The following is a 25945-nucleotide window of genomic DNA, read 5'->3' on the forward strand; positions in this document are numbered from 1 at the left end:
TTGGTCAGCAATATCTTGAATATTTTGGGAAACGCTGAGCACAAATAGTATAATTTTCAATTTTAAAAAAAAACGCAAATAAAGTACAACAATAAAAAAATTAACCAATAACGTAAATATATTAAAAAGATCCAGTTTTATAGCTATCACCACCTTCAAGCTCCTTGTTGATATCATTGTAACCTTTTCTGACATTGTTGACATTAGAGAAATTTTTTTGTAAAATTTCTCTAATTATGTCAAAATGATCAACAAAAAAGCAACATTAAAGAGCTGCTTTCCGCGGGATTGAAGCCTTCAGATGATGCAAATGTTGCAAACTGCAGTTTGGCATCTGTTTACAAACTAAAAATAAGCCAAAAGGCAAATGTAGTCCTTAAAAGCACCCTGGAGGACGCCCGAGAACTGCTAAAACTCCTGCTATAAAAGGATCTACGAGAAACAACATCTATGAGAAAACTGGCTTGATAAGCTAGAGTAAATGAGGGTACCATCAGGAAAATCAATATGGATAGCATAAAAGCAAAGTCATGAACAAAAACAACACGTCATCTAATCAAAGACACTCTCCAGCAGTTATGATTTTTGGTTTCATTGCCAGAAGGAAAAAAAATGCCTCTAGTATTTCTTTCTAGTGTCTTAAAAATTACAGTTGATGTCTATCTAGATGAATGCAGTAGTCAAAAATGAAAGTTTGTTCATGGTTTGTTCAGAATTCGACATGGAGACAACCATTGTTGCCAATGGAGTACATACTGAATCATTGTTTTGTTTGAGGATAAATAAAAAAATTTTATAACACAACTTTTTGTTTTTATTCTGTTTTAGAGATTACGATTATTTGTAAACATATTATTATACGTACAGGTACAAAAGGTATATTGAGCTCATTGATCCAATTTGTTGCTGTTTTGTATAATAGAGACATTGCTAGGTCAGGCCAAAAAAATATATTTATCTGATGATGTTTATTGATAAATTTTAAAAACTTCGGCTAACAATTTTGACAATACACATCTGCATTAATCGCCAGGGGTTTGGCGTTCTCTTTGTATAACGCTAAAATACTTTTACTGGCTAACACAAATCATTAGATAACCTTTGGTTGTCGCATGAATAAGTTACGGACAAATTGTTATTTCAAAATGTTAAGTATATTTCGTTGTCTGAGACAAATTCGAAGCGAGTTTTCTTTAACTCGCGCAAACAGGACTTTCCTTAAAATTTTTCAACTTTCATAGTTGTTTATTTTACTTGGACGACCTTTTCTTGCCTTATTTTCAAATGGTCGACCATCTTCAAAACGTTTGATGATCCGATAAATTGTTTCACGTGGGATATTTACAACTGGAAAATGTTTTATCAAATAGGCTTTTCTCACTTGTCCTATTAGAGTAGACACGTCATCAAAGATCGACATGTTTCGTTATGTGTGGTATGATAGTCGGAAAACCTTTTATATGTATCAAGAAAGAGTATTATACGGGCTACAATACAGCTTAAAAGTAAATGAACTACCTCCATGTACCAATTGTTTGTTTAGCTAAACATTTTGTCTCAAAAGTTTTAGCTTATCCTGTAAGTCTCACTTGCTAATGGAATGTTAATCCTGTTCGTGATTGCCAAATACTTGCCTTTTTAAACTGTGAACCTATTAATATCCAATTGTAATTCTTGATTGACAAGTGAGTGGGTAATTGAATTCAAAGGCATAACTAAAACTTTGAGAATGAATTTTAAAATGAAGATTTATTTCAAAATAAAGCATTTGGAATGTTTACTTTTGAAGTTTAGCTCATCATTAAAATTATTCTGTTGAAACGAAAACGTAGGACGTTTGGATCTTTATCAAGATCCAAATCGCTTATAAAGAAACGCTTAAACCGTTCCTGTGTAGTTCGCGGTGCCACGTGCTTTCGACTTTAGTATTGCAAAATACTTAACATGAAGCATTGCACTTAGCTCAAGTTTGTGATAACAGTCAGCCATCTTTTAGAAACTAAATATAATTAATTATAGCCGCAAGAACAGATCATTAACACTCAAAAACATTTAAAGGATCATTATTTCAACACATTTTCTCCAACAAGATATTTTTTCCAATCAAATATTTCATATAACCGAAAATAAATTGTTACACTTTCTGTTTTTGATGCTACAAATGTTGATCCCAAAATGCTCTTTCTAGTGCCGCGTATCTCCATGCATATATTATTCCGTTTAAAAGAATGTTGTATGTTTCTAAAGATCTTCTTTAGTAAAGCATTATCCTTGTATTCAGAAGTTTTCAGAAGTAGTAAGTATAATATTGAGTTACTGATGAGTCAATTTTTGACAAAGTATTCGCGATAAGTTTAATCTTAACTTATCGTGTTAACGAATTGCCTATTAATATCAATATAAAAAACCAAAGTTCCAGTTAAAACAGCTCTTAGAAGGTATTGGCGCAAAAGAATGGTGGCGGTGTGGAAATGTATAAAAAATATGTCATAATTTACGACCATAAAGCCTCATTATTTCTACCTTAAAACTCTTTCTAAAAATATTTTATTCAATTGTTAACTTCTTTAACTAATTTAAACTGCATCCATCGTCATTGATTTCTCCTATCATTCTTTGGGTTAGTTTACAGACTATATCTACAAAACTTTAATTATAAACTTGAAGAACATCCGATAAAAATGATCAATAGAAGTTTTCAAAAATCATTTATATAAAGTAAATGATAAATTTTAGAAGCTTCAAAATGTCCCAATTTTCTCAAAACATCAGCTAATTCCATTACTTTTTGCAATATAATTTGAACACGATATTGTGATAAATTAATTAATAATTTATCAACATGATAAAACACTTTTGAAACATCAATGCAAAGTGACAACTTATGTAGCAAATCTACAACTTCACTACGATTCGTAAAGCTCATTTTTTATACATGAAAATATATTTCTCAAGCTTCCTTATATCTTTCCTTTCAAACAGCTTGCTATATCATATTTCAATATTGATACTAATGGATGATAAATTCCATGAACATCAGTTTGTATTTTATCAATATGATAATATATTTCTAAAGCTTTATCATATTTCCTCATTCCTTCCAAACAGCTTGCTATATCACGCATTGCTTTCGATGTTGAAGGTTGATTAATTGTTAATATATCAACTTGTAATTTATCAATATGTTTATCAATTTTTAAGGTTTTATCATATCTAAACATATCTCTCAAACAGCTTGCTATATCATATTTCAAATCTAATTTTGATGAAAGATTGATTCCATGAACATCAGTTTGTATTTTATCAATATGAAAATATATTTCTAAGGCTTCATCATATTTTCTCATTTCCTTAAAACAACTTACTATATTACTTATTGCATTCAATGTTGGAGGTTGATTGATTGCTAATATGTCAGCTCGTAATTTATCAATATGATAACCAAGTTTTAAGGTTCTGTCATACTTATACATATCTTGCAAACAGCTTGCTATATGATATTTCGAATCTAATGTTGATGAATGATTGATTCCATGAACATCAGTTTGTATTTTATCAACATGATAACATATTTCTAAAGCTTCATCATATTTTCTCATATTTTTCAAACATCTTGCTATCTTACTTATTACATTCGAAGTTGGAGGTTGACTGATTGTTAATATATCAGCTCGTAATTTATCAATATGATTATCAATTTTTAAGGTTCTATCATAGTTTAACATATCTTCCAAAAAGCTTGCTATATGATATTTCAAATCTAATATTGATGGATGATTAATTCCAAGAGCATCAGTTTGTATTTTATCAACATAATAATATATTTCTAAAGCTTCACCATATTTTCTCATATTTTTTAAACATCTTGCTATCTTACTTATTACATACAAAGTTGGAGGTTGACTGATTGTTAATATATCAGCTCGTAATTTATCAACATGATTATCAATTTTTAAGGTTCTATCATAGTTTAACATATCTTCCAAAAAGCTTGCTATATGATATTTCAAATCTAATATTGATGGATGATTAATTCCAAGAGCATCAGTTTGTATTTTATCAACATGATAATATATTTCTAAAGCTTCACCATATTTTCTCATATTTTTTAAACATCTTGCTATCTTACTTATTACATACAAAGTTGGAGGTTGACTGATTGTTAATATATCAGCTCGTAATTTATCAACATGATTATCAATTTTTAAGGTTCTATCATAGTTTAACATATCTTCCAAAAAGCTTGCTATATCATGTTTCAAATCTAATATTGATGGATGATTAATTCCAAGAGCATCAGTTTGTATTTTATCAACATGATAATATATTTCTAAAGCTTCACCATATTTTCTCATATTTTTTAAACATCTTGCTATCTTACTTATTACATACGAAGTTGGAGGTTGACCGATTGTTAATATATCAGCTCGTAATTTATCAATATGATTATCAATTTTTAAGGTTCTATCATAGTGTAACATATCTTCCAAAAAGCTTGCTATATCATATTTCAAATCTAATGTTGATGGATGATTAATTCCAAGAGCATCAGTTTGTATTTTATCAACATGATAAAATATTTCTAAAGCTTCATCAAATTTTCTCATTCTTTTCAAACATCTTGCTATCTTACTTATTACATTCGAAGTTGGAGGTTGACTGATTGTTAATATATCAGCTCGTAATTTATCAATATGATTATCAATTTTTAAGGTTCTATCATAGTCAAACATATCTTCCAAAAAGCTTGCTATATCATATTTCAAATCTAATGTTGATGGATGATTAATTCCAAGAACATCAGTTTGTATTTTATCAATATGATAATAAATTATAAACACTTCATCATATTTTCTCATTTCCTTCAAACAGCTTGCTATATTACTTATTGTATTCAATGTTGGAGGTTGATTGATTGCTAATATGTCAGCTCGTAATTTATCAATATGATAATCAAGTTTTAAGGTTCTGTCATACTTATACATATCTTGCAAACAGCTTGCTATATGATATTTCGAATCTAATGTTGATGAATGATTGATTCCAAGAACATCAGTTTGTATTTTATCAACATGATAACATATTTCTAAAGCATTTTCAAATTTTCTCATTCCTTTCAAACAGCTTGCTATAAGATATTTTGAATCTAATGTTGATGGATGATTAGTTCCAAGAACATCAGTTTGTATTTTATCAACATGATAATATATTTCTAAAGCTTCATCATATTTTCTCATTTCCTTCAAACAACTTGCTATATTACTTATTGCATTCAATGTTGGAGGCTGATTGATTGCTAATATGTCAGCTCGTAATTTATCAATATGATAATCAAGTTTTAAGGTTCTGTCATACTTATACATATCTTGCAAACAGCTTGCTATATGATATTTCGAATCTAATGTTGATGGATGATTGATTCCAAGAACATCAGTTTGTATTTTATCAATATGATAATATATTTCTAAAGCATTTTCAAATTTTCTCATTCCTTTCAAAAAGCTTGCTATATGATATTTTGAATCTAACGTTGATAGATGATTGATTCCAAGAGCATCAATTTGTTTTTTACAAACATGATAATCAAGTGTTAAGGTTTTGTCATAATCAAACATATCATGCAAACAGTTTTCTAAATGATATTTTGAATCTAATGTTGATGGATGATTGATTCCGAGAGCATTAGTTTGAATATTATTAACATGATAATAAATTATAAACACTTCATCATATTTTCTCATTTCCTTCAAACAGCTTGCTATATTATTTATTGCATTTGATGTTGGAGGTTGACTGATTGCTAATATGTCAGCTCGTAATTTATCAATATGATAATCAAGTTTTAAGTTTCTGTCATACTTATCCATATCTTGCAAACAGCTTGCTATATGATATTTCGAATCTAATGTTGATGGATGATTGATTCCAAGAACATCAGTTTGTATTTTATCAACATGATAAAATATTTCTAAAGCTTCATCATATTTTCTCATTTCCTTCAAACAACTTGCTATATTACTTATTGCATTCAATGTTGGAGGTTGATTGATTGCTAATATGTCAGCTCGTAATTTATTAATATGATAATCAAGTTTTAAGGTTCTGTCATACTTATCCATATCTTGCAAACAGCTTGCTATATGATATTTTGAATCTAATGTTGATGGATGATTGATTCCAAGAACATCAGTTTGTATTTTATCAATATGATAATATATTTCTAAAACTTCATCATATTTTCTCATTTCCTTCAAACAGCTTGCTATACTATTTATTGCAATCAATGTTGGAGGTTGACTGATTGTTAATATGTCAGCTCGTAATTTATCAATATGATAATCAAGTTCTAAGGTTCTGTCATAGTTATATATATCTTGCAAACAGCTTGCTATATAATTTTTTGTATCCAATGTTGATGGATGATTGATTCCAAGAACATCAGTTTGCATTTCATTAACTTCATAATAAATTTTTAAAGCTTCATTATATTTTTGCATCTTTGTAAAACAGAACGCTATATCATTTCTTGAATTCAATGTTAAGTTATGATTGATTCCTAAAAAAGCAGTTTGTACTCGATAAACTTGATAATAAATTTCTAAAGCTTCATTGCATTTTCCCATGTTAAACAAACAGGTTGCAATGTTTTTTTCTGTACCCAATTTGAATGGAAGATCGATTCTTAGAGTATCCGTTTGTATTTTATCAACTTGATAATAAATTTCTAAAGCTTCATTATGTTTTCCCAACCGGCTCAAACATTTTGCTATATTATTTTTTGTATCCAACACTGATGGATGATTGATCACTAAACTATTTATTTGTATAATATCAACTTCGTAATAAATTTTTAAAGCTTCAGTATATTTGAACATATTTTGAAAACAGTTAGCTATATTATTCTTTGTCTGTAATGTTAATTGATGATTGATTCCGAAATTATCAGTTTGTATTTTATCAACTTGATGGTAAATTTCTAAAGCTTCATTATGTTTTCCAATTCTATTCAAACAGCTTGCTATATTATTTTTGGTATCCAATGTTGCTGGATGATTAATTCCTAATGCATCAGCTTGTATTTTATCAACTAGATAATAAATTTCTAAAGCTTCATTATATTTTCCCAACCCATAAAAACAATTTGCTCTACAAATTTTTGTACTCAATGTTGATGGATGATTGATTCCTAAAAACAATTGTTGGTACTTTAACAACTTGACAATAAACTTCTAAAATTTCATTATATTTTTCCAATAAACAATTCAAACGATCACAACTTATGTCCCAGTTTTAGCAATTGATATAATTTTTTTAATGCATGGACTTCAGATTTTTATTATAAAACAATTACTATTAAAAAATACCTTTTTTCTCAACTAAACATTTTTCTTCTTCTTCAGCATTCTTCTCCTCAAATAAATGTAAAACACTGTATCTTTTTGAAGCTATCAATGAATTTTTTATAATCCCCTTATAGTGAATAGGTTCAAACTCAAAAAGCTTTTTTAGAAAAGCCATCAACTTTAATTGATCATTATCATAATCATGATCAATATGTTCTATAATATAATCAACTTCATACAAACAGGTGAGATATGCAAACTTCTTCCAATCAGAAGATAAACGCTCAAGTAAAATTTTCTTAACACTCTCAAAATGTTCTAGAAATAAAGTTAAAGAAATAAGTGGGTGTTAAAATGAATAATGAAAAAGAAAAAAAAAAGACTAGAAAATAAATTTTGTCTAAAGTAAACAAAAAAAAGAAAATAAAAAAAGATTTTATGCATATGTTATTCATCAAATCCTCAGAATTTTATTGAATGTCTAAAGATAGCAAAAAAAAAAAATTAAATTTTCCAAAATAAATAGTTTAACTCAAAGCAAAAAATCCTTTAAAAATTTATATTGGTTCTGAGAAAAAGCTCATGAAATTTTTGCCGATAGACAGCGCTTATTGCAAATAACTCAGGAAACACTAATCGCAGCAACACCACTAAGCCCTTCTAGGAAAGGTGACAGCTTGAGCATTACTTTACGTAATTAAATATAAAAAATTGTGCAGTGTTTGGAAAGCTGTTTGCGTTTAAAAATAGAGAAAAGTAATAAAAAGCAGCACAATATTTTGCAACTTATTACAAGAAAGGAAAAAACTCTATAGAGTTTGTGAAAAAATTTGTGTTGTATACAGTGAAGATACTTTATCAAAACCAGCTGTGCAGAAATTGTTAGCTGACTTTTGTTTGGCAACTTTATTGTGAAAGATGAATCACGCTCTGGTCATCAAAACAATCAAAAAGCTGATAAAGTTCTTGAAAAAGTTCTGCAAGATAGGCATATCAGTAGTTGCAATATTGGTATGGGGCTAGACATTGACCACCAAACTGTTTTGAACCATTTATGGCAAGCTAGCTCTAAAAAGAAGCTCGAAAAATGGTTTCCTCATGATTTGAGCATGAAAAAAATGATAGATCATCCACTACGTGTTACTTCTAGTTGGTCAGACGATTGATTCTTAAATCTACTGTGGTAAATTTAAGAGATAACGCTAGGCAATTGAAAAAAATGGTCCAAACTGAATAATTGGAAAGGTGCTGTTTTTCATCATGGCAACTCCCACACACCTCTTTGTGTGGGAGTTGCCATGATGAAAACCCACACACCTCTTTGTGTGGGAGTTGCCATGATGAAAACCCACACACCTCTTTGTTTGGGAGTTGCCATGATGAAAAACAGCACCTTTCAATGGAAAACTTTGTTGCATCATCATGTAGCCTGACAGAACCTTCTAACTATCACCTATTCTAATTTCAGCAGAAGTCTCTAAATGGAATTAAGCTGGTTCCAAATGAAGCATGTGAAAACCACTTGGCATAGTTTTTCAACTAAAAACCACAGACATTCTTCACCTATGGCATCTTGGCTCTATCCGAAAAATGGCAAAACATCAATCATAATGGGTCATATTTGCTTTAAATAAATCTATTTTCACACTTTAAAAAAACCAGTTAAATTATACTAAAAAAGCGTCAAGAACTTTTTCCCAGACCAAGTAATTTAGTCATTAACATTTGGCAATAAAAATATAGATATGATGAGAAATTCAAGTCAATAATATATTTTGAAAATGTTTTGTTTGTGTAATAAGATAGTGTGCAAATTTTAATAAACCGTCTTCAGATTTGAATTTCATTTTTGTAACAAGATTAAGAAAAGAAAATTAAATTTCTTTTTTTTTATTTTAAATTGCCGAAAAAATGATTTTCAAATCTCAAGATGGTTTATAAAAATTAGCACTATAAATAATGATCCAATAACAATTATGATGCCTTTTAACGAAATAAATCCAATTTCAAAAAACATTCTACAAAACAAACTATAGTCTCTTACCATCTAATACAATTCCAAGACAAACATCAAAGCGATTAGTTGTATTGAGAGATACTTCAATTAAATTTATATAATCAACAGGTCTGATCTCATACAGTCTATCAAGAAACAAAGCCATTTTTGACTGATCATCTTTGTAATCATTGTCAATATGTTCTATAATACTGTCTATATCCGGTACACAAGTGTGTCGCGCAAATCTTCTCCAGTCAGGTGATACTCTCTCAATCAGAACTCGTCGAAGTGTTTCATAATTTTCTAAACAGAGAACAAAAGTTTTACTTCAATAATATCTCTAATTTAAGGAAACTATGAAGTAAGCATCAGCTTATGTAACAACATTTGGTTCAATATGAAAATGTGGAGATTTCGAAAATGCTGAAACTTAATTACCGCTTAAACTCATGCCAAATAAAACATCAAATCTTCCTAAAGCAGTGAGAGTGTTGGAAATAATCACTTTGTATTCATGTGGACATGTCTCAAAGAGCTTTTTAAGGAAAGATGACATTTTTGATAGATCATCCTCATTTTCTACATCGATATGTTCAACTATAGCATCAACATCTTTTAGATTAGTCTCACGTGCAAATCTCTTCCAGTCAGTTGATACTCGTTCGACCAAAATGTTACAAACTTTTCTAAAATTTTCTGAAATAAAAATAAAAAAAAAACAGAAAAATGTAAAAAACAATAAAATGAAATAAATAAAAGTACAATTATAAATTTCAAATTATAAACCTGCTATTTTAGACTTTAAATTATTTAAATATTAACACTGATGGATTGGAATATGCTTCAAGGAGATATATCTAACTATTGCTAAACTGAGGCAACTAAAGATGCTGTTATATGCAAGAAATATAAATGCTTAGTTCCACTTCCAAATTTATAAACTTCATCAGGAGCTAACAGTTGAGGACCTTTATATAGGAGCTAACAGTTGAGGACCTTTATACAGGAGCTAACAGTTGAGAGCCTTTGTTTGATGCATTAAACAAGTTTAAACAAATTACAAGCTTTAAGGAATGGGTTCAAACTATTTAAAAATTTTTGATTACAATGTCACCAAAGAAGTTACACAATATATAGTACATTTGTCACCAAATCATTTTAACAACATAATGAAATAGTTGTGTGCTATTTTACTATAGAGACATGAAATTCATTTACCACCAAATAAAATAACGTAATTAAATTAATTAAACTTAATTACTTATTGCACAGACATAAAATTAATAACTTACCATCCATTTCTACTTCTAATAAAATATCAAATCTTCTTAAATTATAGAGAGAGTTTGCTATCACTTCTTTATAGCCTAATGGATTGATTTCATGTAGCTTTTGAAGGAACGCAGCCATTTTTAATTCGTTATTGTCATTCTCTTTGTCAATTTGTTCTACAATACTGTAAACGTTACTTAAGTAAGTATTAAAAGCAAACCTCCTCCAGTCAGGTGATAGTCGCTCAATCAAAACTTTATCTTTTTCAATATGCTCTGAAACTAAGGCAAACAAGTTTTAAAAATTAAACAGAGCAACTCTGTATTTCTAAATTTAAATTATCTTAAATGTTACAAAACATTTTCAGAAAATCAGAAAGGAGCAAAATTACATAGTAAATCTATTTGGAGTTTGAATATAATAAAATAGAATAAACTTTTTTATTTCAATGGCAAATTTAGTAGCTCTTTATTTTAAAACAAGTGTTTTGCTTCTAAAAAATAAACAACCAAATATGAAGACATCACAGTTGAGGAAACTATTATTTGAGTATAAAATGAGGGGCAACTTTTACAATTACTTTTTTTTTTGTCTTCATTATTCTCGATAGAAGTCATTATGTGTCAACACATAACGACTTCTATCGAGGTGCTGACAAGATAAGCTATTGAAGTTAGTAAAAATCTTTATCAACAAGTAAAAAAAACTTCAAAAAGAATTCTGAATTCTGAAATGGGAGATATTGAGAAAAAGAAAAGACAAGTTTTGTCAAGCTGTTCTCAAATATTAATATTTGAGAACAGCTTGATGGATTTAAGGCAAAAATTGCTGATTTTGGCACTTGTAACAAATTATAAGGAGAAACAGAGGAGCAAGCAGAGGAGCAATTATTTATCCACAAGGTATCCTAACAATATCTTGTGGATAAATAACTCTAATTAATATCTAATTTTATGGTGATTAAATCTATAAAATAATTGACATGATTTCTAAGAAAAAGCCATTGAAATTTAAAATAAACACTTTCAGTCTTGGCAATAATGCAGTGCCAATGTATTCAAAACTTGAGTATAAACGCATAAACTACTGTAAAGTTTCTCTAACTTCTGCAATGTTTTCTGAAATCAAAAATGAAAGCAACAAAATGCCAACTAGGCAATTTGTTCAAAAGATCATTACAAACAAAACGACCTACCTTTTATTATAACAGATTCGTCTTTTTTTTCTATTGTTTCTCCTTCAAAATGCCCATCTTCATCAAATGCAGATAAAACACTAAATCTTCTCAATGTAACCAGACAATTTTCAATCAACTCTTTAAACTGTAATGGATAAATGTCAATAAGCTTTTCAAGGACTGCTGTCATTTTCATTTGATTGTTATCATTCTCAAGATCAATAACCTGTATAATACAGTTAACTTCATGTGCACAGGTATAAATAGCAAATTTCTTCCAGTCTGCAGATGTATGCTCAAGCAATAGCTTTATTATCAATTCAGAAATTTCTAAAAATATTTAAGTATGTAAAAGAATTCAAAAGTAGAAACAAAATTCTATGAAAAAAATTCAAAGTTTTACCTCACTAAATTAAAATTAGTTTAGTGAGGTAACATTGGATTAATTTATAGTTACAATCCTGTACTAAAGATGAAAAATTGGAACACATGAGCTAATGATAACTACTATATACAATACTTAAAACTTTGGTAACTTTGTGAAGTGTCTAAATTAAAAAACTGTTGGCATTGCCAACTGACAGCTCATTCATTCCAGTTTTAAAATGGAAAAAAAAAAGGAAGCTTAAAAATGCTTACCAACTAAACCCAGCCTGAATAAAACATCATATCTACTTGCAGCATTGAGAAAATTTGCAATCAATTTTTTATATGTTAAAGGTTCACTTTCATAAAGCCTTTTAAGGAATGCATACATTTTTAATTTATCATTGCTGAAACCCTGGTCAATCAGTTCTTCAATAATGTCAACATCATGTAAGCAAGTGTTATTTGCCAATCTCTTCCAGTCAGGTGACACAATTTCAACCAGTATATCCCGAACTGTTTCAAAACTCCCTATAAAGAACTCTTGCTTTTTAGCAATTTAACCTGCAGCATTACAATTATGTCTTAACAGTCTATAATACTAAAAAAGATTTTAGATAAAAAAAAAATTGTAAAATCTACAATGATTTCTAGAGCAACATAATTTCATAGTTTTTTCATGAGAATTAATCTGTTAATTCTATCGTTTATAGTGTACATCATTGAGAAACTTTATAATTATAATTAATATACTTATATCTCACTGTACATTACACCAATTATATCACTCAGAGTTTATTTCTTCGGTTTATTAGTACTTAACAGATTTGCTTATGTTGATATACTAACAATCATTTATTTTGCTTACAATTTCAAATATTGAGTATTAAAAGAAAAAACATCAAATCATATTATGCAACCCTTTCTACTTTTTAAAAAGAAAATTTATATCAATACTCTGAAAAGTAAATGTTTTGTTTTTCAAGGCAAATACAAGTTGCAGAAAAGACTTCCACAAATCTACATGGTGGCAACATTTTAATGAATATTTCATCCCAAGTATTTACTCCTCAGCACAGAAAGTTGATTTATTGCAAGTGTACTACTTGCAATAATCCAATTTTCCATATATCCTCATAAATCAAATTAAAGTACTTCTAAATCTCTCAGCATTTTTAACCACATTTTAAATGAAATAGCAACTACAGAATTAAAGTTTGTTTTACAGTGAATAACTAACATGTGAAAGAAAGATTACTGCCCGTTTAAAACTTAAAACATAAGAACATAAATATAAATTTATAAGAAAATTTTCTTTTACACTTTATGGAATATTTATTCAGACAATTTAACTTTAAATTTTAGTTTTATTTTTAGGTCATTTAAGTTTTTATTAAATATTTAAATTTAACATCAAGAAATCTATTTTATCTAAATCCCTTTCCAAGTGTTAGTTTTTCTGTTTTGCTGAAAAACAGTAAATTTACAGTTTTATGATTCTATAGAACTTAAACTTTTTAAACCTCATTCAAACTTAAACTTTTTAACCCATAGTCAAACAAAAACCACATTCATTTGGTATCATAAATATAATGTGTACGTATTTGATATCATACTTTAGAAAAATAATTGTATTTTTTAAATTTATTATATTAATCAATATCATATATATATTTATTTTAATTTTAACAGTATTATATACTTTTTAAGGATTATTATATTTAATTACATAAAAAGTATTTATTCATCAATTAAACTGAAAATTAGAAAAATCAAACTGCTTCTTTTTAACATCATTCTAACAATAGAAATTTAATCAATCTAGCACAAAAAGTCACAGACCTTAATAAGCATTATAAAAAACACAATATAACACTCTTACTATCTAATGCAACACCAAATAAAATATCAAATTTTCCTATGTTACTGAGACAATATCCAATGATCTTTTTGTATTGCAATGGTTCAATTTCAAAGATCTTCTTGAGCAATGATGCCATTTTTGCTTTATCATCCTCATAATCCTGCTCAATTTGTTCAACAATAGCATCAATGTCATTTAAGCAGGTTCCACGAGCTAATCTTATCCAATCAGCTGAAAAATCTTCAATCAAAATTGTCTGAACTTTCTCAAAATTTTCTAAATATAAGATAAACAACCAAAAAAAAGATTAAACACAGACAAACCATCTTTGATTTTAAAATAAATAAAAAAAAGTTCCTCTTGTTGATAATGTTATGAAGAGTGAATTAAAGTAAGTCTTGAAATAAGAATTATTTTGATGATTTTAAATTGAACCCAAATTTAAGATTTGAATTGAAGAATAGGCTCTTACTGATAATCAAATCAAGGTTATAGTTGTGTCAAGTAACACAACATTTTTTTGTAAAGTAATATCTGCTTCTTCAAGCTTCAAACAAATGACCAGATTTACTTTTGCGTGAACAAAAACCTCTAATCCATCTAAGTAACATGTAAGGGTCAACAAGTAATGAGGCACTGAATTAATAAAAGTGCTATTGTTCTTTTACAATACCAGTCAATCAGGCTCAATAAAATGAGCAGTTTGCCAAATGGTTTTGTAGCTTTTATTTCATGAAAATAAACTATGCAACAAAAATTTCCTATTAATGGCCACACTTCTCTCAAGAGTTCACACTTCAACATCTTTGAGAAAGTCATCATCTGTAAAGAAAATTCTGGTGTAATACTTTCAAAAGCAAAGATAACCTAATTGTTTTCCTGTTTAACTGTTAAGTTAGCTATGTGTTAACTTTTTATTTATTATTTAGTTTTCTAACAACAGGGAACAAAAAAATAATTAAATTCAACCTAAAATTAAAAAACTTAACTGCCATAGCTTTCAAATAAGTTAGCTGAACATTTAAAATGACTAGACTGTGTTTTATAATTATATTTATTCTAAGAGAAAATTAGGCTATTACCATACAGTGCAACGTCCCACAAAATGTCATACCTTCCCAAGGTATAAAGAGAATTTGCAATCACTTCATTATAGTTCGACTGATTGATTACAAAAAGCTTTTGCAGGAATAACTCCAATTTAAATTGATCATTGTCATTTTCTTTATCAATTTGTTCTACAATGTTGTAAAATCCACTTATAAAAGTAATATGAGCAAACCTCTTCCAACTAGGTGATAATTGCTCAACCAAGATATTTTTAACTTTTTCATTATAATCTAAATTTGAGATAACAAAAAAAAAGATTGTTATAATTATACTAACTATATTGTAATATATATATATATATATATATATATATATATATATATATATATATATATATATATATATATATATATATATATATATATATGTATATATATATATATATATATATATATATTTATATATATATAACAACATACACTTTAATATATGAACATTTATGTACTATCACTTTAAAACGCAGGTTAAAAATAACACATACATAAGGTATTTTGCAAATCTAAAAAAAATATTTTTTGAACAAAATATAACTTGTTGATCTTTATAGTCAAAATAGCATTACAAACTTTTCATAGCATTCCCATCATCAAGTAGAGAAGTTGTTTGACACGTGTTTTTCACCTAATCCCATAGTATATTTAATTTCCTTAAAACAACTTTTTGATGTTAAATCATCAGAGACTGCATTTGATGAGTCTGCTCTTGAAAACTCGTAATAAGGGATTGAAAGGACTCTTAAGGCCATCAGCCCTCCAGCTTCAAAGTCTTAATCAACCATAAAAAAGAACTTTGTTTTGTGTCATAGAATGCCAATGTTTATTTAAAATTTTTGAAACTTCTTTTGTAACTAACATCATGTTTTCATCTAACATTATGTTTTCATAACTGTACTAACTTTGCTGCAACACCCATTAAGTTCAATTTAATGAAACAAATCCTTGTAAAAAAAATTCAATTAAAAAAGGTAAAACAATAAATAAAACAGGTTGCAATTCCAGTTTTTAGAAATTGTTTAGCTTCTAATACTTTGATTATTTCCATAAAAAGTAATAACAGTTGAAATTTAAAAAAAAAAATGCCAACATATTAAAAAGAAATGATGATTGCATTATCTATATTAATACTCTTAAAAACACAGATGAACCATGTAAAAAAACATCAAATCATTGACAGTCAAATTTTAAGCTGATTCACAAATGAGTATTCTCTGACTAAAGGACAGTCTTTTCCCAAAGCAGAAGTCAATTGCTGGGCTCTGCAACAATCTCTAGCCAAAGCCAAAGGTTAGATTATATTAAAATTCTTAGAACACTAAACAAATTATATACATAAATTTTTTTCTGTTATTTTGCTTTGTTTGTTATTGGAATAATATTTTTTTAATGAATTAAAGACTTATTTTCAAAAAACATTAGGCATACTTGATATGACATATACCTAAAAAGAAAAAACTCTTTGAAAATAAAAAATGTAGACTGTTTTACTTAAGCTGCTGTTAAGGATTAATGATTTTGCTTTGTATGCAGTGGAGGATTTAGAAAAAAATTTAGGAAGGAAAAAAGAGGAATTATCAATATATATGGTATTTAATGAGAAATAAGCTTTTTTCATAAGCTTTATGAGCAGAGATTTTCTTTTCTTTAAGCTCTAAACCTACTTTCACATTACTCATGTAAGCCACAGCAGTCCTAGGAGGATAAGTCAGCATATATTACAGCAAACCCCTTAATCAAGCTTTGTTTTTCTCTCTCCTTTTCAAACCTAAATGTTTTTGTTTCTTTGATAAAATTTAAATCTGATTTGTAAAAAGGCACCCTTTGCAAGAAAACTAAAGCTTCTTTGAAAGACAGTTCTCCCAAGTGTTCTCCAAACAAATTGATAGCATAGAGCAGCAGTAGATGAAGGCTCAAAGATCATATTAGAACTGATTCTGATCAATAATATATATGATAAAACTCTGTTAATTGATCCAATATGGGAAGTTTTGCCATTTAGGTTTGGTCTAAAACTTAACAATAATTTTGTTTTTCCTAAATGTAATCATTTGTTCACAGAGATTGAGATGAAAAACCATTAAAACATGCACAGAGGCTTTATCAATAAGCAGTTGGCTGACATAGTGTCTTTAAACACAATACTTCTCTCAAAAAATTAAACTAGAAGTTTATAGATGAAGACCCTGCACAACAATGAGTGAATACACTGTGATTTATGATGATAAATATAATAATTTAATAATAATATGTTAATACCGTTTCTTTTGCTTAAAGAAAAAACTTTACACTAAAATATTAAAGAAATGAGATTGAGTCCATGGTATTAAGGAATATTGATATAATAGGAAAAAAGAAGAGCCTTAGAATTCATGCACAACCTTTAAATTTAGATTGATCCCGAAAATAATTCAATAAAGTTTTTGACACGCACATTAAGCAATATCTGTTAATTAATCAAATAATAAAATTCTCATACCCATTTTGCTTAAAGAGTTTGCATTACACAACGTTTACTCTAATTCCAAAAAATACAGGAACAATAAACCGCATGAAACATCCATGAAAACGACATAAAAAATGTTCTTTCATGTTTTCTGTACTGACATGCTGATAGGTTTATCGGCTGAAAAGGACGAAGTTACTTTGCATCGTGGATTTATATGTGGTTAACTAAATCCAGGCCTTTTACTCGTGCGAACCTAAAGAAAAACTGTTGGAAGATTTGGTTCTCCGCACAATATTTAACATTTTGCTTGAAATAAAAATATATATTTTCTGTCTGAATTGATTATGCTTTTGAATTGTAGTATTGCTAATCGTTCTAAATAAAGTAAAGGATTCGCTGAAATATCTTCTTTTTTTTTTAATTTACTAAAATATCAGTTCGCATTTTCTCAGCTTGATAACAAATTTAAATTTATGTTTTTCAATTATCTTCAAAGAGATTGCTGTATTTTGTATCAAATATTGATGGATGATTGATTCCTAAAAAATCAGTTTGCAGTTTTTTCAACTTGATAATAAATTCCTAAATCTTTTTTATATTTTCCATTTTATTAAAACCGTAAGCTTTATTATGTTTTGTATTAAAAGTTACAAAAAATTCTCAGTTCCATTAACTTTTGTGGTATATTTTTGAATAGCATTAAGTATGTGTATTGTTTCTTGAAAAAACTATTCCTTGATACGAAACATAAGATTCTCTCAGTCTGTTGATGGAACGTTTCGAACGTTTTTGGTTTTTTAGTACGAAACATGTGGAGAAAATGGTTATAGAAATGCTTCCTAACATCAATGTGTTTTTTTCCGTCTTTTAGCTGTTATTTTAAAAATTTGACTATTTTTATTGTATATCTCAGCTATTTTTCTACGTTTTTTTGATAACATTTTTAATTTCGTGCATTACAAACCTGTCATCTTATCATCTTCAAAACGATCAAGTTACCAATAACTAATTCATAATAAAATCGAGCGATTTACCAAACACTCTTCGTTTACATTCAAGTGTCTTAAAATTTTGTTAATTAATTATTTTAAAATGTGTTGGCAGTCGCAATACGATAAGTGGTTTAAAATTTCAAGTGATTTTTTACGAGAGCTTTCTATTTTACTTTTTGCTTAGTTGATTGATGTTACTGTAGACTTTGTCTCAGCTTCGATGAGAATACCTTCTTCGAGTATTTCAACGGGATGGGATTGAAAAAGATTTATATAGTTCTGCAAGGAAATGCTGTTGTTGTTTATGTGGAGAATCGCTTATTTAAGGGCGAGTCGATGATATCGAAGCACTTCGGCTATTTCTTTTAGTTTTTCCTCGTCATTTGTTTTAACACTTTCTTTTGTGAAAAGAAACGCATCTTGAAGTGAGAAGGGATTCGTTTGTACTTGACGAACTTTGGACAGATTACGTTTTTCATTTCGATGTTAACAATGTCAATAATTTTGGTTTAATAGACACGTATTTTTAAAAGTTCTCTCCGCTTTCATCACCCACATTGTCGAAAATGAATAAAGTGTTTTCGTTTTTATAATAATTATGTATTTTTGTAACAATAGCTTCAATACCGAATGCTAAGATAACCTTAAAACTATTTTCGCTTAGGCCCAATGTGTGGCAAAGGTTAATTACAGAGATCAGCAGTTTATGAACGCTGTGTCCACCCACAATATTTTGAAAGCACTTGCTGTAACTTGCTGCGTATTTTCTAGCGAGCTGAGTCTTTCCTATTCCAGACATTCCAGTTTAAACCGTAAAAGATTTACCCCCTTCGCTTCTTTCGATAACGTAATTGTGAATTTGACGCAATTCACCGTCTCGTGAAAAGAATGTTTTTATTTGTGGTTGAACTCTGAAAGTTGAATATCTTGATATTAATCCTAAAAAACAAACGCAGGTAATTATTTTAAACGCAGTAACACTTTCTTAACACTCCACAACGTGCCTGTTTATATTTTTGATTTCCCAAGAGCTATGGAACTTCCACTTTATAAAGTTTCTAATTTGTGTTTTTGACTTTATTACAGTAAATAATCCAAGTTGTAAAGTTGAAAACTGAAAAGCTTGGATACCATTATAATAAAGTTTAGGAATTCAATTTAAAAGCTTATCGGTCGAATTTGTAATCGAATATCTCCTGGAATTAGAGTAATACTCAAAAAAAGAGTTTTTAGAAAGAATTTTAGGAAATTTAGAAAACCTACTTCGTTCGATTTCAATAACCTAATCCTTTCGCTCGCATGAAATTAATCCGTTTTTCATAACTCGCCACGTTATTGATGGATTATTTCTTAGCCATCGGTTTAGCACTTAAATAGTTTGTTGCTTGGTTGTTTTAAATTCTTCCATTACATTGTTTTAAATTCTTTCATTACATTGTTTTAAATTCTTCCATTACATTGTCAATTGCTGGGTAACCAATCAAAAGATATCGAGAAAACTTTTTCAAATCATAAGTCAACTTATCTCCTGGCGTTGTAAATACATCTTCTGGAAATTTTACAACTAACAGAAAAAGTTTGTTTTATTTAAACTGAATTTTTATTACAAACTGAAATCTTATAAAAATGATAATTACCTTTAATATCATCAAACTATTTGTCCATGACAAATTGATTTTTAATTGCAATCCTGAAGAATAACAAAATGGTTTAAAATATTTATTTAGCCGTCATTGTTTGGTAAAATTAAGTTAAAAAATTCAAATCTCTCATAAATTTGTGTGCAATGGATTTTGGTGGAAAACAAATGACTTTTATGCCTCGTTTTAAATAAACCAATATCAGGGTAAACCAGTTTTTATATAAAAAGCAAATAGTGTTGTGATTGGTTGGTTTCAAAATAATTGTTTTATTATTTCCAGGCAACTTATTGATTTGCTTTTTGGATTTTAACTTAAGAGTTCATTTTTCTGATCTCTTACGTCATTTTAAAATCAATTTTCTTAAAAAACAACACATTGAGGTTATTTTAATTGAAAATTTTTTAATCTATATGATAAGTTAAACTCGATTAAAGTTCGATGCGAATAGCAGCATGTAAATCGAGTTAAAAATACTAAGTATTATCGAATTAAAAAATCGAGTTAAAAATACTGTTTTCTAGCGGTATTAAGAGGGGTCGGCATTGAAATAAACTTTTGCAACCAACGGTGTTTAAAACTTACCTAATGAAACTTTGTGACTTAATTATTCAAAAAAAAAATAAAAAAAAACAATATTTCTATTTCTAAAGGGGGTTTCAAGCAGACTTTTTTTCGTTTTAAATAAACGTATTGTAAATAATATGAAAATTTGTAAAATATCTTTTCACATTTATTATTCGACCTAAATCGTAATTGCGTCTGCTAAAAATACCTATTGCCCGACATTTTTTCGGAACCCGATCCGAAGTAAAATGTTTTGTTATTATCGAAATAAAATTTCTCCGTGCTTTTCGATCTCATCAGCCAAGTAAGCGCAACACCGCTACACACGTGGCGCTGTTTTCTTGACCTCATCAAACTGTGTATGACTTGTTCCGTTCTGTACGGTAACAAAAATGGATCGTTTTAATTCTTCTGTTAGATTTAGATTTCCAAGAAGTTTAATAGAATTGGAATCTTTAAAGGAAATAAGTAGAAGAAAAAACAATCTATATTATCTCTCAGATCTTAACTCTGATTAAGAGCTTTATTAAACTGGATTGAGATTAAATCAAAAATAACCAAATTATAATCTTTTCTTAATACTTTTAATTGTTTATATGAATCTCAATTTAGTTTTTGATTAAAACCTTTAATCTCTTATATATATATATATATATATATATATATATATATATATATATATATATATATATATATATATATATATATATATATTCATACATATATACATTTAAAACCTTTTTTTTTATTTATAAGAAGCTTGTTCATAAGAAACTAGAAGCCCCAAAACCTCAAGAAACTATTAGTGCCAACTTTTTAATAAGAAACTTATTTTATTTAGAGTTCAAGGAATATTTTCTTATTTGTGTTCTGTTCAGGGACAAACCTGAGGATTATATTATATTGAATGATATTAACGGAATTTAAATAATTTTAGTTGACTAGCTGTAAAACATTTTATCTTTCTTGTCAACATGTTTTCAAATTGCATTTTATTTACTTTTTCTCTCTTTTGATAATTAAGAAACACTTAAGAAACTTTTAGCTCTTGAGTTGTAAAAAAATTACTTTCAAAATAAGAAACTTTCTAGTACTAGACTACTTGCTTGGTTTATTTTTAAAAAATGTGTATCTTAATATTTTTTATCAGTATAAACATATGATTATACAGCAATAGGCTGTATAATCAAAAATAGTTACACTCCTTCTGATGTCTTTTTCATTATGGTTCTGTATTTCTTTCATGTAAATTTTTCTTTAGAACTGTATTGCTCAACACAAAAATAATAAGCGCAAGAATGATGAAGAAGATATTCAAACAATTGTTAATCAAAAGAAAGTTTCTTTGAATACAGAAACTGTACAGGGTTATGATATTTGGAGGCAAAACCAGTTACATATGCTTAAAGGTATTCTTATTTGTTTAACTTTGCCTTGAGCATAACAATTCATTGGTTGCCTAAGCTAGTTCTTCATTTGGAAAATGATTGTGGATTCTAATTGGATTAGTACCAGAAAAGCCATCTAACGATAAAAGAGTTAGCCATTTTGACATTTTGATGCCATTATGTATGTTGAGGTGAAACACCTAAAGTTTCAGAACTTTTAAAACAACTGTATTTTTAAATTGCTTAATTGATGATGATGGATGTTGATTAAAAGATAATAAGCATATAAATATTCAATATAATATATATTTATATCATAAAATGAAAATATAAATGATAAGAACATTCTATTTATTGTTATGATCATATCAGTCAAAAATGCTTTTCTATGAATAGCAAGATGTATTTAACTTTGAATTAGATGCTGAGTTTGAAAAAAAAAGATTTGTTTTAAGCAGCTTGGTCATAGCTGGTCAAAGTTAAGTGTTGCTGAAAAAGGTATTTGGAATGAAAAACCTTTACTTCAAAGAAATAACTTTATATATAAATAACTCTCTCTTTCAAATGAGGAGAAGCAAATTAAATCAAAAAAGCTATAGAATCAGCTTACAAAAGTGGTAAGTTTTCTTCCTAAGTTTTCTCTAACTCTATGATTTTCCTTAGTTTATTATATTAAAGCTTTACTTAGGTTGAAGAGTAAGTGAATCTCAGAAATGAAGTTGTTGCTGTTATTTTTCTAGCTCAGGGTGGACCTCCCATTGTCACAGCCTCAGAAAAAGGATGTCAATTTTTTACTGAAATCTGAAGAACTTAATTTTCAATTTAAATTTTCAGAATTTGTAAAAGGTATTTAAAATGTTTAGCACAGTAGTTTTACAAAAATATTTGATGAAGTATCCATAGGATAATACTCCTGAAAAATTTAATTTACACAAATATTTAAAATGTAAGTTTGAAAAATATTCAAAATATTTAAATAAATAATTTTGTAACAAGAAACAGCAAACATTTACTTAAATAAAAAATAAATGCCAAAGTTTCTCAAAAAAAAGAGATTAAATACAGTATTTTATCAATGTATTTTAAGTACTTTAGGACATGCCGGCCATACAGATAACTCAGCAAAGTTCTGAAATCTTAACTTGAAGGCTTGAAAGTCATTTTTAAACAAAAGATAACTTAAAAAACATTCACCGGTTAACAGTTTATATACTGTCAACCTAATAATAGACAGTAATTAATTTATGTATATTACATTTGGATATTTCTCTAATTTTTTATCTACCTGGTAAATTTTTATACTTTGTTACTTTATAAAAGAATATAGATAAAAAAAATAAAAAATGTAAAAAAAGTGTTTCAAAGATTTATAAGAACTCATAAAATACCTTAATATATTCATCTCCTTTTGATTTTGTAAACAAAGCTTTGCAGAATGACTTAACAGCAACATTCCCATCTAAAAACAAAGCTTCCATCAAATCCATTAACTCATAGCTGAATGCTGCAGTTGGATGGACAGGAGAACTAGGCCAGAAATTATTTTCCAGCAAAAGATCTATGACACTTGGAGAGCACAAACATTCACCTACATATGACTCATTATGCCTACCTAAGTTGTAAAAAGCAAAAAAAAAATAAAAGGAAAAAGCCACTATTCAAATTTGTTTCAAAAAGAAAATTATGATAACTTAAATTAATTAAAAAAATAATATGATCATAATCTAAGTTATAATCATATTTTTGGAATCTATTGTCATAAACTAGTATTAATTAACATTAATGCCTGAAGCATCAAAAACTTCTTTATTTAAACTATTTACACATTAACAACTAGATGACTTGATGATTTGTTACTTACCTTTATAAGTCTTATAGTACCCAGCCTTAAATTTGTAAATAGCAATATGTTTTAATACATAAAAAATTTAGATTATTACATTTCTTAAATCAAGAGAAAAATGGCATATTAAAAAAATAACAGAATATTGCAGTGTAAGTAACAACTCCTCTAAACTTTTTACTGTTACTTTGAAAAAGCACCTAAAACATTTTCCAAAACATTATCCAAACCTTTGAACACCAAAGATAAGCTTTATGAAAAAGAGAAGGTTTTTGGTGCATATATAAAAAGAGAAGGTTTTTGGTGCATATCCCAACAATTGTGAGAATACCAAATATAAAGACAATCTGGACATTCAATTAATTCATTTAGAGGTTTAATTTTATTGCATATACAACAAGGTATATTGAGCAAAGAATCAGAATTAGAAACTTTATTCATATGGTTGCTGTATCTTGATGTTAAGAGTGGTATAGATGAATTATATAACTTAAAAGTTAGAGCTTGTTTTTTCAATAAATTCCAATTTTCAGCTTGTTTTTTTTGCAATATCAAAGTACAGAACTTGCTTTCTCTTTTTCAACGGTTGTTCAATGTCAATGCTATCTTGGTTATCTTTACAAGTAAGTGCCACCCCATTGCCTTTGTCATTATTTGCTGTAACATTACAAGAAATCTTCATTATGTTTACTTTAAACATTAATACATTAATGTAAGAATGAAAAACAGTTTCTCGACAAAATACTCAAAATTCTTGAAAAAAATTTTAAAAAAATAGAGAGAAAGCGTTTTGTAAATAATTTCTTGTTTTCCAAAAAATAATTAAAATCATATGATGTGGACCATTACCACATGACTTCATAAGATTTAGTTTTAAAGCAGATTTATAAAGATCCTTTTTTAATGACCGTATTTTTACTCAACTTTTTGTATGGTTTTAAAGAAAAGAAATACCGTTAACTTCACCAACTTGACTTTGAAAACTGTTTGAACCACTTTCTTGTAATTTTCCTTTTATTTTTACCAACAACATTTATTGTTATTTTCCTTCTAGCTCGATAGCTTTGCGACCCTCTCGAAGACATAGTAATGAAACTGGAAAGAATTATGAACAGCGTGTAACAAGTAGTGTTGTTACGACTTTGAAATTATTCGACTGTCGACTAAATCGATTAATGTATTTTCCAAAGTCTACTAAAATCGACTAATACATTTTTAAAATCGACTAAGTCGACTAAAAGTCGATTTAGTCGAAATATTTGAATAAATATTTTTATTAAAATCATATGCTTTAATGTTACTTGACAATTTATCTTTTAGACGCTATGAAAAAACAAGAACTTTAAGAGAGTAAACAAATAAACTAGGTGTGTGATACTGTTATAATAGCACATGTTGTTTTTGTATCTAGGGCGTTTTCTTTTTTCAATTCTAATTCATCTAATCTATTAGATGAATTAGAATCAATAAGCAAACAAAATAAAACGGAAATTACAATCTCAAAGTAAAAAAAACAAAACACTGATTGGCATTTTATATCATTTTTCACAACAATTAAAGCGAATAACTAACAAAAAATTTTATTGATTAAAAACAGGTCGGGTCAGATGGGGCGGCTAAATTTTTTTGGGGGTGGCAGATTTGCAAAACGTTTTCGCATCCTTAATTGAATACCATTACACATTACTTAACATTTTGTTTTAAAAGCATCAACTGGTTACTATAATGAGAAAAAGGAAGCATACTAATGAAGTGGTGCTACATGCAGTAAGCTGAGAGTTAAGTTTATGTGATACAGCAAATTAGGTTCAATGGTCATATATTTTAGTTCAATTAAAGTATTGGTAATTGAGGTCGAGGAATTCAAATCTGCGTATACTTATATGTCTCTAGGAGTGGTCATTACCGCACAGGTGTTAATTTCAGGGTGGGTCTTTGGATG

At 28.1% G+C, this 25945-nt stretch overlaps 2 protein-coding genes and 1 long non-coding RNA gene across 6 annotated transcripts; 1 reads left to right on the forward strand and 2 right to left on the reverse strand.

Moving 5' to 3' along the window:
- Positions 1-1734: 1734 nt before the first annotated feature.
- Positions 1735-23660, reverse strand: LOC149876829 (uncharacterized). 4 transcript variants are annotated; one of them, XM_090074892.1, is made up of 13 exons: positions 23549-23634; positions 20203-20255; positions 19829-20129; positions 17604-19504; positions 15104-15361; positions 14040-14297; positions 12431-12688; positions 11810-12121; positions 10635-10895; positions 9781-10038; positions 9388-9645; positions 7365-7661; positions 1735-7186 (listed from the first exon to the last, which is right to left on the reverse strand). In XM_090074892.1, exons 4-13 carry the CDS (start codon positions 17605-17607, stop codon positions 2961-2963), a joined length of 6390 nt encoding a protein of 2129 aa, XP_089931018.1. In that variant the 5' UTR covers positions 17608-19504; positions 19829-20129; positions 20203-20255; positions 23549-23634; the 3' UTR covers positions 1735-2960. The 4 variants fall into 4 exon arrangements, with proteins under 4 accessions (XP_089931018.1, XP_089931019.1, XP_089931020.1 ...); XM_090074893.1 differs by having other exon boundaries at positions 17604-20129; XM_090074894.1 differs by lacking the exons at positions 19829-20129; positions 20203-20255 and having other exon boundaries at positions 17604-17826; positions 23549-23660.
- On the forward strand, positions 21165-25243 carry LOC149876830 (uncharacterized). The gene is made up of 3 exons (XR_016448577.1): positions 21165-21185; positions 22034-22181; positions 22582-25243. It is a non-coding gene; the product is annotated as an uncharacterized LOC149876830 (long non-coding RNA).
- On the reverse strand, positions 23229-25332 carry LOC149876831 (uncharacterized). The gene is made up of 2 exons (XM_090074942.1): positions 24958-25332; positions 23229-23772 (listed from the first exon to the last, which is right to left on the reverse strand). Exons 1-2 carry the CDS (start codon positions 25034-25036, stop codon positions 23528-23530), a joined length of 324 nt encoding a protein of 107 aa, XP_089931068.1. The 5' UTR covers positions 25037-25332; the 3' UTR covers positions 23229-23527.
- Between the last annotated feature and the right edge of the window lie 613 nt (positions 25333-25945).

The sequence above is a fragment of the Hydra viridissima genome, unplaced genomic scaffold, assembly GCF_058129835.1.
Source record: "Hydra viridissima isolate aposymbiotic clone 2 unplaced genomic scaffold, HvirCarnegie_v1 scaffold_18, whole genome shotgun sequence".
Classification (NCBI taxonomy): Eukaryota; Metazoa; Cnidaria; class Hydrozoa; order Anthoathecata; family Hydridae; genus Hydra; species Hydra viridissima.